Source organism: Zonotrichia albicollis, chromosome 5 (assembly GCF_047830755.1).
Source record: "Zonotrichia albicollis isolate bZonAlb1 chromosome 5, bZonAlb1.hap1, whole genome shotgun sequence".
NCBI classification, from domain to species: Eukaryota; Metazoa; Chordata; class Aves; order Passeriformes; family Passerellidae; genus Zonotrichia; species Zonotrichia albicollis.
In genome coordinates this window covers 70,098,451-70,116,581 of record NC_133823.1, presented here as the reverse complement: position 1 = coordinate 70,116,581, position 18,131 = coordinate 70,098,451, and the positions used below count along the sequence as shown (strand labels likewise).

General features: G+C 42.5%; 1 protein-coding gene across 1 annotated transcript in view; it reads left to right on the top strand.

The window, feature by feature from the left end:
• The window catches only part of FAT4 (FAT atypical cadherin 4), a 121,050-nt gene that overhangs the window by 65,691 nt on the left and 37,228 nt on the right, over positions 1 to 18,131 (top strand). Inside the window, exons 5-6 of the mRNA XM_014266069.3 lie at positions 3,564 to 4,486; positions 5,198 to 5,372. Coding sequence (XP_014121544.2) covers positions 3,564 to 4,486; positions 5,198 to 5,372 — 1,098 coding nt within the window. The remainder of the gene's footprint in view (positions 1 to 3,563; positions 4,487 to 5,197; positions 5,373 to 18,131) is intronic.

The window sequence follows — 18,131 nt, the reverse complement described above, 5'->3', positions numbered from 1 at the left end:
ATCGTGTACCGCATTTTCTGAAGTGTCCACAGCCATTACCCTGTGAAATTAATGCAAAACTCTTCATAACTCACAGTGACTTTACAGGTTCAAGGTTATTTTTGTGACATGTTGAGCAGCCTTGTCTCCTCTTGACTTGACAGGGGCTCAGTGGAGCCCGTGGAAGTGTCTCACACTGAAATGTGCCTCAAGGACAAAGCACCTAGGTGCTTCAGGGAATCCCTCTTTGTGCACCTAAATTGACTGTTGAACCTATCCAGGTTGCTCAGCAAAGCAGTTTTTCCTCAGGAAATGCTGAGTTGTTGGACTCCAACATTTTTGTGGGGAGATAAATTTTATGCTGATGGATGGAACTTTCCACGGTAAAAATTTTGTAACTAGTTTTGAGATCGAGCTGAGGAAGGGAGAAGAGATTCCATAGGATAAGCCAACAAATCAGAAGTCATAACTTTGTGATACTGGCTGTTTTTGCATTAATCCCTCTTTCACCACACTCATTAAGGCTTTTATTTTATGTAAACCAAACAATTTGGAGGAGGAGCTTGCTTTTGTATCATGCAGACCCGGGAAAGGGATTGTTCCTCCAGATTTGTAGATAAATGGGTTTGTGTCTATCTCCTCTTTCTTCCTATCTTATTTTCCTGTCAGGACTACAGCACTTGGTTTCAAACCTTCCTGGAAGTTAATTTCACTTTGCTGTTATGAGTCTGTTTTCCTTTTCTCTTGCACCCCATACATTAATTTCCATCTGTGCACAGTGGATGGGAGCTATATCATAGCACTGATATATCAACTCAATTCATCACACACTCAGTTATTAAGGAGGCAAATGAGTACTTGAGGAGCAATGCAACGAGAAGTCAGATATCTTGCCTTTTATATTTTCTGGCACGCTTGCTTTCCTAGCAGGCTGGATGTAAAATTAATAGGGCAGAAATATCATTCCAAGAGCATGCCAGGTTGAGTTCTCCCATAGGACTGTAACTTAAGAAAATGTTATGATCTATTGTTGTTTCTGTTTCAAGCCCAAACTTGTTATCTCGTGTTGTCTTATGTTTATCTAGAGCCCAGAAATAGCTAGTGCTAGTATTATACTCTTCTCCATGTGCTCACAGATAATGCACTCAATACAAATATAATTTCGTTGATTATTTATGTTACATGATCCTATAGTTTGAAAGAGCTCTGAAAAGACATTGTTTTATAATGAGGTATGGCTGTGGTTTTAGGATAAATACTGATAAAAGGCAGAAACCTGGTGATAGTGAAAATACTCAAATTTTCATTTTCTTGTTCAGCACACCCCTTGGGAAACAGCAGCTGTTTATCTCAGCTTAGACTGTTTCATATACAGGTCCATAGCAAATATCAGCTACAGCTCTTGGATATTTAATAATATAACAATATATATGAAAGAACTCAGTTACCTTAGACTGATTCACTTTGAAATTCAGATTTTATTTTTTCAACAAAGAATTAATTGGAAAAATCTCAGAGGAAGGCACACACGTTTGTCAGTTTGTTAAAATTTTGCTTAGGTATTCCTCCAGGCAAAGCTGGTGTAATTTCCCAGCTGAATTTCACAGGTATTTATAGAATGGCAGGGAGGAAGCAGTTTTGTTGGGTTTTGTTTTAGTCTTATTAGTAAATAAATAAAAACAGAAACAAAACCCTTTAGAGAAACGTTATCATGAAATTGGTGACTCCATGTCTGTCCTTTCAGTGTTTTATCAGATGAACCCTCAGATTAAATAAACCCAAGGTTCAGCAAAGAGGATGTCCCTGCATTCTCCCTAAAAAAAGCCCAACTCCAAACCTTGGAAGGGGGAATGGATGAGGTGGACAATGCCAGCTTGACATGCTGTGTTTAAATTAGAGAATAGTTCATTAAGTTCCCTTCCTGGCTCCACTGATATTTAGGCAATTCTTCTGTTTCGTCGTTTAATTTATATCAGCATTAGCAGCATGGAAACCTATGAGAATACAGGACAAAGAATGAAATGTTCATGGAGGTAAGATAAGGAATAACAAACTAAGTTTTTCTTAGGAATAAACACCATAGAAAACACTGGAGGGGAGAGGGGGAAATAGAGTGTAAAGTTATTTTCTTTTGCAGGGCGCAAACCCTTCCCATCTCCAAAAAAGTACTTTACTGAAATCAAGGCTTTCATACATATAATTGGTCATTTGAAAATACAACTGAACAAAAAGCAGAGTAGCATTTAAGTCTCACCATCCTTCACTGGATCAAAGTAATGGAGAAACACTAATATCTGGCAGATAAATGTATTAATTTCTTTAATTGCATTCAAATATTTTGTCTTTCATGTTTGGTTCTATTAATTTTATAATTTGACTCCTACAGGAAAAAAGAGAAAGATGCCAATTACAGTAGCCACTGGGGGAAAAACATATAAGACTAGACTTCTCAAGTCTGAGCATAATAAACAGCAGAGATTAATAAATCTAATGTAGGGATAATTTTATTATCAAAGCAATTCACTCAGAGAGAAAAGAGCTTCTGAGTAAAATGACAAAATGCACAGCAATCAGTGAAGTGGGCAGCTGTCTTTGCATGAACAAGCTAGTTTGAGAGGTAAATTAGTAAGTAATGGTTGGCTAATTTACTAATCCTAAACATAGCCTTGAATATGCAAAGCAAGAACAATTTTGAAATTAATTAAAATAGGGGTAAGATAGATGGAGGAGAGAACTTCTTCCACATTTGGATATTCCCAATAATTAGTCGTTTGGAGTGAACTGTGGAATTGATGCAGTAGCCCACATTATTTCCCACAAAGACTATTAAAGGATATTTCACTACCCTGTCCCAGGTTCAGGATGCATTTCCCCTACTGGAATGATAAATCTCTCCCCTGACCATAATTGCTGGTTATGTTTTGATCATGAGATGAGTGAGGGCTGTTCATTTGATATTTTGGAATACCATGCCTTATATGGCAAGCATACCTTTCCCCACTATTCACTCTTGGCTTGCTCCAGCTAGGCTTGGGAGTTTCTGCTTGTGGCTTTTTTTAATTGAGTGGAAAAATTCATGAAATAATTACATTAATAATAACATTGCTTAGTTGAATTGGGAAGAATGGAGGAAACCAGATGTTCAGTGAGCAGAGAACGACTGAGTCTTGGTTTCTGAAGGAAAACCCTTCAAATCCTTTATCCCTAACTCTTGTAGATGGGGAAAAATTACTTGTGGTGCCACCGTGGAGCTCCTGAGTGAAAAGCGGAGATGAACCCTGCCAAGCGTTCCCTCTGTGGCCTCTCCAATTAACATCCTCCCTCTCTCTTTCATGTATATTATCTTGTCAGAAAATAACAATTTCAAGGCTTCTGCTGCACTGTGAAACTTTGGCTGAAATTAACAGATGGATTCAAAAAGTGGTGGTGAGGAGGCTGAACACTCAACGTGGTTGTACAGTCCTTATTTCTGTGGGAAAATGAAGGAAAATTTCCTGTGGAAAGGAGGCCAGAAATATTGATACCAAGGGGGTACCAGTGGAATGAAGTCATGTTATCTACCTTTCTTCTCCCTGCCCAACCAGGTCCCAACTCCCAGCTGTCCTTCAGCATCGCGTCCGGGGACAGCGCGGGGCAGTTCGGCATCGACAGCCGCGGGGTGCTGAGCGTCCGGCAGCCCCTGGATCGGGAGAGCCAGTCCTTCTACAGCCTCGTGGTGCAGGTCCACGACATGGCCCCCCTGCCAGCCTCCAGGTACACCAGCACGGCCCAGGTGTCCATCATCCTGCTGGACGTGAACGACAGCCCGCCGAGCTTCACCTCGCCCAGGCTCACCTACGTGCCCGAGAACACGCCCATAGACACGGTGGTGTTCAGAGCGCAGGCCACGGACCCCGACAGCGGCCCCAACAGCTACATCGAGTACAGCCTGCTCCCACCCCCAGGAAACAAGTTCAGCATCGGCACCATTGATGGCGAGGTGAGGCTCACCGGGGAGCTCGACAGAGAGGCTGTGGCCAACTACACCTTGACCGTGGTAGCCACGGACAAGGGCCAGCCGTCGCTTTCTTCGTCTGCGGACGTGGTGGTCATCGTCCTGGACATCAATGACAACAACCCGCTCTTTGCCCAGAAGCTTTACAAAGTGGAGGTGGCGGAAAATACCTTGACAGGGACGGATTTAATCCAGGTGTTGGCTGCTGACGGAGATGAGGGGACAAACGGGCAGGTCCGCTATGCCATCGTGGGCGGGGATGCCAGCAATGAGTTCCGGATCGATTCTGTGACGGGGGTGATCACTGTGGCCAAGCCTTTGGACAGAGAGAAGAAGCCCTCCTACACGCTGACCGTTCAGTCATCTGACCGTGGGAGCAGCCCCAGGACTGATACCACCACAGTCAGTATTGTCCTGAAGGACGTCAATGATTTCATTCCCACCTTTGAGCTTTCCCCCTACTCTGTGAACGTCCCCGAGAATTTAGAGACGCTCCCAAAAGTTATCCTTCAGGTGGGTACATACATTTATTCAGCAATAAATGTGTCTCTGACCATTGCTGGCATGCCTACGTGGTATTAATACACAGTGTCCTTCCTTCAAAATTAAAAAAGGGCAAAACAGTGCAGAAGTTGCCTCTTGGCTTTAATTGAATTTGCAGTCTTTGTTGGCTTGATTTCCTTTTTGTGTGTGTGTGTGTGGGTTTTTTTGTTACCAAAAGTTAATATTATTCTTTGGCGTTCTGTTTGTGTTTTCTCTGCCTATCCTCATACCTCCACTGGGACTTTGAGAGTCTGCTCTATCCTCTCATCTCATTCTCAACTTCCATGCAACAAATCTCTCAATCTGGTCGTTGCCTACATGGGATGATGCTGTGTGCCAAATATTGAGAGAGAGCTAAATGGAATCCGGCAGCAGGACGTGCAGTGCTTGCTCTCATACACAGCTTAGCTTATACCAGGTTTTCACTGAGCCCCAACACAGTCTTACTGTATTTACACTTGAGAAAAATAAATAATCAACTATTAAGTGTTTTCAGACTACACTTTTAAATCCACCACCACGGTGTTAAGTATTTTTGTTTCCAATTACAGCTGATTTATACTTGTAGCATTTGCATTAATTCAACGCGTTCATTTGGATTATTACCACAGAGAACGCTTCCTCTATCCCAATATAACATTACAGTCCTTGATGCCTGTTCTGTGTGCATTGCTTGTGCAGGTTGTGGCGAGGGATGACGACCAGGGGCTGAACAGCAGGCTGAGCTACGTGCTGGTGGCTGGCAATGAGGAGGGAGCCTTCACCCTGTCGGGCAGCGGAGAGCTGCGCCTGGAGCGCAGCCTGGACCGCGAGGCCAAGGAGCAGTACCTGCTGCTGGTCACGGCTGCTGACGCAGGTGAGGCAGCAGGGCTTCTCTTCTGCTGAGCTCCTGTGGGAAACATCGCCTTCGGGACAGAGAATAAATGGTTTTGTGGTGGTCTGAAACTGCAGTGGGTGGAGGTCGGGTAGTTGTGTTGAATGGGGATCTCCGCGGGGAGAGCCGGGCTTACCTGATGTCAAAGGGAATTTGGTTTCTGGGAATCGGGATTTTATTCCTAGGTCCAGTTGTCTGCTGTTGGTAATGCTCACTACAGATTTAGGTAGATGGATTTTTGCCATGCAGTAATTTGTGATCCTACCTAAGCAATAAGTATTTCATGCAAAATTACTACAAAATTTAAACGGCAGTAGAACCCTGTATAATGCTGGCATCATGAATGTCACAAAGGTCACATCAGTGGCCAGAAAACAGCTATGGACTGACTACTCAGTTAATCTTACTGAAATCTTAGACCTGGAAAGAAATAAGAATTTGCATTTCAATATTTTAATATTCTGCTTTGCTCAGCATCCAGTTGTATCTTTGCACCACAATACCAGATGCATTCCAAGTTCTGTCATTTAAAACGGGATGTGAAGTCTTGTTATGAAGATTAATTGCCCTTTCACTTGAGGTGTCCAAGCCCAAAATGTTGGTTTCAGATTTTGGTGTGAGTATTATTAACAAAGACATCCTGCATCATACTTTGGACTGATCTCTGGTCTCCCATGGTTTGATGGATTTAATTTACTGCAGAACTTGTTCCTGCTTTCTAGCAGTAAAAATAGAAGCAGAGCCGACTTGTTGACAAGTGAATACAGTTTTGTTTTCTGCCGTGCAGTGTCTTGTGCCAGTGACAACAGCTATGGCTTGTATTTTCCTGTTGCAGCAATGCTCAGGTATTCTGCTGTCTGAGCACAGCTGAAGCTGAAAAACACAATTTTAAGGCTTGAGGTATCATTTGTCTTGTACTTTGGCTAGGGGTAACTGTGTGCTTTATGTTTTTTACACTGGCTTTCTATTACTCTGTTGCCTCAAACTGCTCACTTGTGACTTGGACTCGCTTGGCCTTGGATGTCCTTATGTTCCTTCAGAAGCTGAGGCTGGATTTGTCTTGATGTCTCTTTGGTCTCTCAGTCCAAGCTGGCAAAAGTCAGTGAGGACTGTACAGAGCAAAACACCCAAAGACTGAACTGATAAAAGTGGTGTCATGCAGCCAGCAATTATTGACTGTCCTTCTTGGAAGCGGGAGGGGAGCAGAACTCAGCTGTGCCCCACGCCTAGCATGGTGTGTAACCAAGAGTTTTACCAGAGCACAGGCTTTATCTAGCCTCTGGTTCCTAAAAACCCCACACAATCCCGGAGATTTAACCTGCAGTTGAATCCATCAGTCCCAAATGAAAATATTTACCTGTGTTGGGAGATGTCTGAGTTTCAGGTAATCCAGGGAGACATTAATACATGAGGTGTGCATGGGACCTTTGCCATAAGTGGCTGACAAGAACAGCAGCATGTTTTATGAGTTCCTGTGTTTAAACATGTAGATATCGCACTGATTAAACACTTTGAAACTTCCTTTTTAAATTTGCTATGTTCTTGTAAAGCTAACTCACAAGTTCCCATGCTCTCCTGCCAGTGTTAAAATGTACTAGCAAGTGTGTTCAGCAGCAGCTGTTTAGTACTAACTTCAAGCTAAATGTAGCTGCTCTACTGTGCTTCAGTTTGCAACCTGACTAATCCACAGCTGGTGTCATTTGGGATAATTTTCAACCAGGCTGGTAAATAACATTAGCTGTCATCTTCTGGTTGCACTGAGGACTTGTTCTGAATTCATACCAGCAAAGAATACATTGAAAACTATGCTAGTCATGATGTATCTAAATCACAGAAAAGTGGAAGTCTTCTCTCAGTGGCAAAACTTAACTTGATTTCATGCAAGTGGGATGGGAACCTTAGTCATAGTAGATATCCAGGTGGTACCACACTGGCTGCTGCTAGTCAGTGCTTGTTTCATTAAATGGTGTCTTTCCTGCCACACTAGCAAAAAAGGTGGGAATGACACAATCTTGAAATGGATAATACAAGCATTTGGAGTATTTATGTTCTTGAGCAGCTGCTAAATGTTTATAAAAGAAACTCTCGCAGGCATGTCCAGCTCTTTGCCTAACGTAACCATTTCTACTGAGTCTCTTAGTTTGTGTTTGTTTGATAATTCCTAGTAAGAAGGACTTTGCTTACAGACCATTCATCCAGAAATACTCATGCAATACAGGTAGGGAAGCAGTGCCTCCCAAAGTGTTGGAAAAAGCAGATTTGTCTGAAATTGTCCACATCCATATTATATTTGAAAATGAGTCAAGGAAAAGGTAATATCCTTTGCACTTTGAGGTTGGCTTTTATTAGCTGTAACAAACAGTCTTTTCAAGTAGTCTTTAGCAGCCCACAGAAGAGTCCTGCCATATATGGTGCATCTGATTTAAGGTTTAGGGGATTTTTACAGATAAAAATCATGGTACACATCCAGATGCAGTTAACTCAGGAAAAGTCCATCAAGAGCAAAATACTGTCTGTCCAGCCCTCCTCCCATTTTTCTTAGTGTCTGGATATCAATTTTTATAGGCTACACTGACTGGTTTGAAGCATTCAGAGATGATATCCTGCTCCTAAAGAAGTCTATGCCAACTCTTCCTGTTCTTTCCAGGAAGCAGACACAATACATACTTAGAAGCACCTTTAGACATAAGAACTAATGGATTCCCAATTTAGTTTTGGCTGTCTTCCTGGTCTCCTTATCCATAATCAAGGATTTCTTGCTTTTCTTACGTTTATTTTCACTTCATCAAGTTGTGACTGTGGATTCTTGCTGTGTTACCTTGGCCTGTGTAAGGGAAGCTGCTGGAAGAAGGATGACCTGTAATTTTTCATTATTTTTATCTCGAGGTGTCCATCCGATGCACCTTCACAGATTTACAGCATGTTTTGGCAGCAGGTACGCCGAGTATAACAGCAAGGGAAAGATTGGGATGTGGTAAAGTGTGGGGCCAGCGTGGCTGCATAGGATACAGTGCCTGTGCCCTCAGGGATCTCTGTGCTCTTCCACTGCACACTGGAGTGCTCTCCCAGAGCAGATCTTAGCCCTGGGCATGTGAGACTCGTGAGTTATGAAGAGCTGAGCTGCTCATAAGTGCTGGGGACAGGTCAGGTGGGGATCAGTGGGACCACGTGCCCCAGCAGTGGGAATGCGGGCGGTTGTTGAAGTGCTTTCCCAAGCAAGGCCTCCCCTCAGGCCCAGGGAAGTCCGTTGTGATCTGTGCACTGTCCTGGCTCTGGCCCAGCTACTCCTTGGCCTTGGCTGCTAATCCTCCCCCTGCTCCTCAGGCTGGGTCATGGGTTGGTGGAGAGTCCTCCCTGCGTGCTGGGGGAGGGAAAGGCCCAGCTACTCCTTGGCCTTGGCTGCTAATCCTGCCCCTGCTCCTCAGGCTGGATCATGGGTTGGTGGAGAGTCCTCCCTGTGTGCTGGGGGAGGGAAAGGACAGACAGAACGACTTCTGGGACTCAGCTCAGTGAGTTGTGTCTGTGCAGCCTGCCTCGTGCCCAGTTCCACTAGGCAGGCTGCACAAAGGGCTGTGATTCCTACCTTGGTTTGTCATCACTCTTCCCTCACTTCTGCACTTCCACCCTGCTTTCCCTGTGGCTGGGCATTGCGTGCTCGGCCGCTGCTCTAGGCTGGCGGATTTATGAGGACATGCAGAGCATCCATCACTGGGAACATTCAGCATCTTCCAGAGCTGTACACCTGTGGCTTGGGTCGAGAAATAGAACATAATTCAACCCCAAAGCTCAGCCATCCCCATTGAGAGAGCCTCTTGCAGCTCAGGCTGTAAGGCCAGAGTGCATGAATTATAAATACAGCGACAGGCAAGGTGATGGACTGTGGAGTAACAGGATAGTGTTTGGATTGCAGATGCTGCCCCAGAATGTCCGCAAACATAAATGCCAAGAAACCTACACACAGCTATTTGAATGTGTCTTCACGGGTCTGCTTGTACCACATAAATCTCCTCTGCTTTGCTGTACCTTTCTTCATGGCAAAATGGTTGGGAAAAGGAACTTTCTGCCTTTTTTTTTTCACCCCATCTGGTGGGGATGCGGCACTAGGTAAACATTCAACTCTGGCAGCATGACAAGAACTGGTGCAGCTGCTTTTATCATCCGTGTCTTTAACTCTTTGAGCAATTTTCTGGACAAATGTTAGCATTCCAACAGTCCTCCTCCTTTTATTTATTGATTGCAGGGATGTGGAGTAGCACATCTGGAAACCTGCTCACTGCCCAGGACTACTGTTTAAATAAACTGCAGCCCCCATCTCTTGATTGGGTTGGTCAGAATGGCACATTGCCACAAGAAAACCAAAATCAAATTGTGATGTTTCTAATTAGAAGCTGTGTTCCTGTGTTTTGGGTTTTTTTAATTTCATTTGCTTAAATAACCTATTTACTGATTTGGATAAATAGTCCTGAAAGAAATGAATCACTGAACTGGTTATTATATTTAGTTAGCTGTTCTCTGTATGCATCCCTGGCCTGGATGAAAAACAACCATATGTTTTTTCTTTAGGAAGTGTTGGTCCCCAACTTATGCATTCTTTCCTTCAAGAATGTAGGAGGGAGACCAAGCAGAGAGGTTATATCCTTCTCAGGAATTCTCTTCTGAGCTTGGCTTTTGGTTCCCTTCAATCCTAAAGTCAAATGAAAGATGACAGTGCAGTTGTGTTGGTTTTTTAACACATTTCAAGATATTTCCCAACAACAAAAGGACATCTGTATTTTGTAGTAATGTTTAGAAAGTCTTAAGACTCAACATTGTGTGAGATTTAACTGGCTAGACTAAAAGACACTTGTACTCATCCTGTTTCCTTAGCAGACACTGTATTTATACCAAACACAGAACATGCAGTGTGAAAAGGCATTGTCTGAAAGGAATTAATATTATTTTTAGAACAAATTTAGCTATCTTAAAATTTTGCTGCTTTCAAAACATACAGGCAACTCACTTATTTCAGCTAGAGATTCCCTGTTTGCCATGTTTTCTGTGCAACATCTAAATACACCCATTGCTGAGGCTTTGGGGAGCTAAATGAAGCTGATTTCTGCTCACCTTGGTGTTTAGCAGTTGACAGAAGGATTGCTCTCTTCTGTGGCCTTGTTTTATGGCACAGCTGTTTCAAAATGAATTTTGGGTTCTGTCCCAGCTCCATTTATTTCCTTGTGTTCATGGAAGCTCTTCCTTGTGTCAATGCTGTCTGCTCTAGCCTAGTTTTAGCGGTTTTCTCTTTCACTGGCTTTATTATTTTTTTTTAATAGTGATACTAAAACTGTTGATGCAGTAGTTCTGCCTGATTTTTTAAAATTTATTTCTAAATAAATAGGGAGAACTGAGATGGTGACACTCATCAATGAGTTCATAATGTTCATATTGTCTTACCATCTCTAAAATCAGAAAACAAGAGAATTGAGAGTGGCATTTTGTGGTTGTGGCAGTCTAATAGCGGGGTCTTGCCCTATCTCAGAGCCTAGAAACTGTTAATACTTTGACATTATTTTTGAAATAACTGGGTATAGCTCTTAAAAAAAAAATCCAGGTTAATTTATTTAAGCTGCAAACCAAGCAAGAGTATAATGTTTAATACTTTAACATTTTCAAGTTAGGAAGAATTGTCTGTTTTTCAGTTTGCAAGCTGTTGCACTTCCTCCCTTACCTCTTCATTCATCCACCTTGCTCTGATTAGTTTGGAACTTTTACATCAAACTTAATTTTCAATTGTTCTTTTGCTTACATCACTTGCCTGTGAAATTCTGTTTCATATCTGCTAATGAGATCTCTGAATGTAATCTGTTTTGCAGAAGAGTACTTGGAGTAGTTGTTAAGCAGTTTATCAGCCTTTGAGAAATACTAAGATTTTTCCAGCCTTGGTGATCTTAAACAGTTTTTTAAATTACACATTACACCTTATAAATTGTAAGTCTGCTAGCTCAATCTTCAAATACAAAGCTACAATTTCAGGAAGCCTTAATTGCAAGGATAAAGCAAGTAAAACATGCACATATGGCCTGAACACTTAGCCTGCTGGTTAATCTTCTCTATTTATACAGGGTGTTTTTAAAGTGTAATTCAAAATTGTGCATTACAGGAATTTCGCTGTGGGATATTCAGGAGTCACAAGCTGTCAAAAATTGCCTTAGTCAGCAGCCCCTGCAGGAGCCAGCTTCTCTGTTTTTACTGTTTACAGCAATAACTTATAACAAGGAGGAGTAATATGGTGGTTTTAACAAAATTTGGTTTTTTTTTTTTAATGGCTCTGCCTTTCTCCTGAGTTGCAGTTCCACTTTGTTTCAATCTCACTTCTGCCACAGAGGCCTTGGGTGGGACTCATGGCCATGCCCACTCCTTTTGCAGGCACAGGGAGATCATAAAATGATTTTGCCTGGAAGGGACCTTAAATCTCATTGAATTCCAACCTGCTGCCACAGTCAGGGGCGCCTTCCATTAGCCCAGGTCACTCCAAGCCCCATCCAAACTGGCCTGGAACACTGCCAGGGATGGGGCAGCCACAGCTTCCCTGTGCCAGGGCCCTGCCACCCTCGCAGGGAGCAGTTTCTTCCTTGCACCCTTACAACCTGTCATGTGCCACCGTTTTTATGAACATTAAGTTCACAGTTTTCCTTAGTTGTTCTTATTTTGAAAAATTTGGTAAAGGCAGCTTCTTGCTCTGCAAGTAAATGCATTTCTGGCTAAGAAATGTGCAGTATGTACGTGTGAGATTGTTGAATATCTTGGAGCTGTGCTATATATATATATTATACTTTATTGCATGAGTTTTGTTCTCAGTCTGTGTTCCTGTAGGTCTGTAACAGTGCTCCAGCTTTTTTTTGTTTTTAGCTCTCTGGGTTAACAGCTGCAGGAAACTGCTCCTGATCAGAGGAAGAAAACAGGGATAGGGAAATATGTATATACACTAGAGGCTTTAAAATTGTCTCTCTGTGTGCCTGCAACTCCTGTTCTTTCAACAGCACATTACATTCCTTGCAATGTGAAGTTGGCCCTGTCCTGAAGCTCCAAAGCTTAATGAATTCATGGGATGCAGTCAGTCAGGAATTTTGGTATCCAAATTTCAAACCCACGTGGATAAGAGCAGATGAGAGATCCCATTGTGTTATCCCTGTTTTGGGACAGAGTTTTCTTTTGCCCTCTCAGAACAGGTGTGAGTTTCTGGGTTCATGCACATGCACCAGCCTAAGTGTGGCTGGATGTGCTGTTGCTTGAACAAGGTTGGGCTCTGGTCTAGTCAATAATTTATTATTTTCTTTTCACTTTTTATGTTCTCAGATTTAGTTCTGTTTGCTCCCAGCTTATTTAGGTTGCTGGATAGGAGTTGATACTCTCTTTTCTAATAACTGATGTAGTACAGAAAGTTCCTGTGTTTTTTTTTTTTTCTTATTAAATAATCCTTGCAAAAGTATGGATCTACCCCAACTTTCAATCTGTTCCCTTGGTTTTTGAAGTTCAAGTTCTGTTAAATCAGCTTTGGGATCAACTACTGCTTTGTACCTAACTAGGAGATAAACTCAAATTTGACACACTCAGAAATTTTGAAAATCTGAGTTTTCTGCATGTCTCATTCAGTCACCCACTGAACTGATTGAGAGTACGGATTGCTTCTAACTGTTTAATATCTTTTATTAGCCATTTATTTTAGCTTTTGTCTCAAAATAATCTAGGTTCACCAGTGTTTTTAAGACTTAGCATGACAGCCTGTGGTGAAAAATTGAGTAAGAAGAAAACAAAGCACAGTCAACATACCCAGCCAGGACAAATATTTGTGGTACAATCTTGTAGAAAGGACTTTTTCTCATTTCACAGACACAGTTTCTTCTGTGTTCTTGGAAAATTAGTTAAAGTCATCCATGTTCCAAATCAAGCCTCGTGTGCACTGAAAATGCAAAGTGTAATGCAGGCTTGTTGCATTTTCATTTAATGTAGCTCTGTGTTTATTTTAAAACTCACCAGCTGAGTGAGGCTCAGCACACTCTGTCTGCATTTAAATGCATTTAGAAAGATTGGTCACTTTATTGTGAGAAAGGCCTTGTTTACTTGAGTGAAAAAGTTAATTCTCTGTGATAACACATACAACTCCTAGCCCTGGGACTCATTCACTGAGTGTTTGACTGGAGAAGAGAAATCCGCTTTGTTGCAAAGCAACACGTTTCACTGAGGCAAAAATTCCATTTCTGTTAAATTGCTTTCCAATTTTCAGGATAATGATGTGTTTAATTTACCACAAAACATGGTAAACTGCTTGCAGGATGAGTCTTGATTAGTCATTTAGATTAATTTTATTTAATTTTAATACTTTTTTTTTTCATTTTAGTGAAATGTATCTGTGGAGTTTTTGCTTAAGTTTATTGTTAGTTTTCTAGCATGTGATTTTGATATTTTAATGCTGGCAAAAACTTCTGAGTTCCTGGTTTCTGAAAGGAATGATGGTTTTACTATCTGCTGTGCTAAGCATGGTGCAGACAGGACCTAGAAGCCATTAAGGCTTCAAACAATATGTGGATGGTGTGCTGGACACATTCTCCTATTTCTAATTTTTGCTGTGAGCCAAGCAGCACCACGCAGCCGAGATAATTTCCAATAGCATCATCTTTTCCTGAGCTTTCTTGAAGCACCTAAATGGCTTTGCAAGTTTCCTTTCGTGGCTTTTTCTTGCTGCTCCGGTGCATTAAGTGCTCTGATCACTCCCCAGTCACCCAGGTGCGGTGTGGGGAGCTGAACGTGTACCAGAGCAGACACTGCCACGTATTTTGGGGAGCCCCAGGGAGCCCAAAGAGCTCGCCTTCCCCATTCCCCAGAACAAGGGACAAGCTCGTGGGGCTTGGTGCTCTCTTCTTCCAAGGCTGCATGGATAGACCAAGGCAGAAGTGAAAACAGTCTTTAGGTGCATCCCTTGTGGGTGACCTGCTGTCTTTGAAGCATCAGCACAAGTGAGGGCAATGAGTGGCTTATGATGAGTTCATCCATCATAAGAATTGACCTCTCTTTGCTGGTTATGCAGCATTTGAAAAGCAAAGATTGCCAGGTTAAATGGTATTTCTCCCCACCATCACCTTCCTGTATTCTGTTTCCTTTATGCTGTTTGAATTACTGCACAGAGCCAATATATTTCATCCCATCTCTCCTGGACAGGGAGAGGAAAAAATTGAGAGTGCTTGTTACAACTTTTAAAGTAAAAAGTTACAAATATCATCATATTTTTTGGTGGTGGTCAGCCTCAAGCAAGCATGGGTGAATGGAGCAGAAAACCTGTTTGTAGCTGTTTGCCAGTGCCAGTCCCATCCTGCTGGGCCAAGAGCCATCCTGTCCCATCCTGCCCCACATTCCCCAGGGCTGTTTTTATGTCACTTCCCCAGTGTCCCATGCAGAGAGGGGAGCACAGCCCAGTGCTGGGCCAGCCCAACGTGGCCTCTCATAACCTCTCTCTGTAACTCATCCTCCACCACAGGCTCCCAAGGTCTGCTCCTTCTCTTCGTCCCCAGACACATGTTTACTTGCAGATGTAAGCAAAAAAGCTGAAATTTTTGGAAGAGCATCCGTGGGAAGCAGTTTTCCCCCTGAACTCAGCGTTGCTGTTTTGACACCACCCCAGGTTAATCTCTATTTCAACAATGACGTGTGTGGACGTTTGTGGGACTGTCTGCTTAGTGTATATGTACAGCTGCCACCTAGGAAATAAACTGTGCAGTTCACAGAAACAGACCTCAGCACACAGAGATGGGAAATCCACAACTATAATCACAATAATATATGAATGGCACCATCTTATAAATTTTAAAGATGTGATACTCACTGGACGGGAACAGGCAATTCAGTCTCCCCCATTTAATTCACATAGTCAGTTTTATGTTCTTTCATTATTCATCATTTGGTTCCTTCACTCCTTCATCCTTCTAGAAAACTCTTTTTCCAACTTGGATACTCTAAGACTCTGTGAGATGTAGTATTTTGAGATTTGGGAAAAAAAAAACACTAGAGAAATACTCTAAATGAGGAGTGTCTGACAAAGAAATACTTGCTGCTTCTGCTGAAAAAAATAGACTGAACTATTATGAAAAATCATAGAAAATTTTAATGCAAGTTCACTAAGGGAAAAGTGTATGTTTCTTTGTGGCTTTAGCCCTCAGGGCTGTTTTTAAAAGTACTCAGAGGCTTGTGTGGCTGTGTACAGCAATTTTAGATAGGTTGTAACATGGCTGGTTTATTAAGAATGGTTTGGGGTCATCTTGTGTGCTTGGCTAATATTGCAGAACTTACACTAAATTTACTGCAGTTATTTATGCAAAATATTAAAATAGGGGTGATGCTCTGCCCTAATAAGAATTAAGTGACTTGGGGAAGATTTGCTATTGAAGCAAAACTAAGAAATCTGGGAACTCAGCCTGACTGTGGAAACTACTTCTCTCACCACAAATATGACATGTACATTTTATGAAACCTGCTTATTACCAAGGGCCAAATTCTGTGGTCCTTATGCAATCACAGCTTTCACTGGAAGTTCACTGAGGACGGTAGAAGTTGGCCCTGAGCTATTTCTTTTCCATATGAAATTACTTCATTTGTAATTTCCTCTTCTTATATTTCTCAGTAACTGCAGAAATGTGAGCTAGTCATTTAATTTCGACTGAGTAAAAGCTTTGAGGACTCTCTGTGAAATTGCAACTTTGTCTTTGGTGTAATAGAATAAAGGATTAAATTTGTGGACGTGATATTTTACTTAGATGGGAAAAAAGCCCCATATCTGGATAACTACACAGACAGGAAACCAATGTAAATATGTGAGTTTTTCCATCCGAGTAAGATGAGAAAGGTTTGGGGTTTAGAACCGAGGACCAGTGACTTGGGATGTTTCAAACAGCTGAATTAAAGTGGGACTTCTGGGATGTGTGAATTTTCTGGCCTTGGCTTTGTCTTAGCAAATACATTTGAAACAGCGAGTTTCAGGTTTTAGCTGTGAGTTAGCTTTCTTTTCCAGGCTGAATTGCATTACTGATGCTCTTTGAATGTGACTTACCCAAGATTAATTTCTGAATTATATATAAATTGTTTAATCAGCTGCGAAACTTTACAACTTTCAACCTTTCATTTCATTAGCTGCGAGATGAATGTCAATAAAATGCGTTTGGAAGGCCAGAGCTTGATGACACACGCAGCAAACGCCGCTGAGGACTCTCTTTCCTTTAATGCAGTAATAATAAACACTTCACAGGCAATATTTCAGCAATCAAGAGCACTTTTGCAGGCTTTTCTATCTATATGTGTTTGGCTAAATGACAAAATCGTGAGTTGAAAAAAAAAAGGCTAAAAAATGAGTCAGACTTATTGCCTTAATGTAACCTTCCTGGCTGAAAGCCTATTAATTGGCAGAGTGAATTACCTCAGAGCAGAGCAGAGAAAGGCCTCTATTGTGTGATGTGAAATCTACACTCCTTGGCTTGCACGTTCTTTCCTCGGCCTTGTGATCCTTCCCCTCTGATCAGCAGCCTCCAAGCCCAGCCTTGTGAGGTTTATAACGCCTTTCAATTGGAAGCTCTGTCATTCAGCTGTTTGGGCATTAAAACATGTTACTGCCAAGCATTTTGTGGTGAAAAATCCTCCTGCCCGTGCTGAGGCTGCTCCCAGCTTCTCCCCTCCTCGCTTCCTCATCCTTCAAGGGTTAACATGTAGGAAAATGGGTTGCTGTTTTCCCTTTTATGTGAGAACTGTGTGTTTGGAGCCCTTGCCAGGAGCAGATGAGGCCCGAGAGCAGAGCCAGCCGCCTGGCCAGCGCCGGGGCTGAGCTGCAGCAGTGACCTTGGGTAGCAGTGACCCAGTCCTCGGCCGGGCTGGAAGGACTGGGGCTGCCTGTGTTCCATCAAGTGACAGCTCCGTGTAATATGCCTGCCTTGCAGCAAGGACTGCACCAATCTCCAGCCCAAAGCCTTTCATTATCCTCGCTTTATCCCACTCCAGCAAATGCTGAATTGGAGAATCTGAGATGGAAGGGGAAAGCGATGCAGTCTTAGGTAAAAGAGGCATGGTCATCATCTGTCTTTTGAGTAAAAGCGGCCATAACTGAAGTGTTTCATGCTCTGCTATCACTTTTTCCTTCTCCTTCCTATGTACTCAAAGAAAGAAATGATGCCTTTCCTCCAGGGGAAGAATTTGGTTAGCAGGAGATGTCTTGCTGATTCTTGGCTGAAAAGAAGTGTAATGAATGGACTGACAAAACTAACATGAACTTGTAAAAGTCTTCATTGTCTTTTTTTTGGATTTGACAAAGGAAAAGCTGAAGAGGACAAACACTGAGAGATTGCACATGAATAAACATGCTATTTCATGCTTCTTGGTGCTCATCAGAGTTAAGTTTAGAATAGCAAGGAGGATGAAAGCCCTGGGTTAAATAAGTTCAGCCTGATTTCCCGTAAGCCAGTATCCCATTGGAGCGAGCATTATTTGCTGCTATAGATGGTTGCTTCTGTGGAGAGAATGAGTCTCAACAGGGCTGGAGACTCACTGCAGCCTTCTCACCCGCTCCCAGAAGGTCTCCCCAGGTCAGGGTGCGACCGGCAGTGGAAAAGCCACGCGGAAAGCTGGGTTTTGCCACTGTTTCCACTCCATTTGTTCAGTGGGTGAATAAATTGAGGGCTGGAGTCTTCACGTCTGTCAGCGTGCCACCTTCGAAGGCCTTCTTGCAGAGGA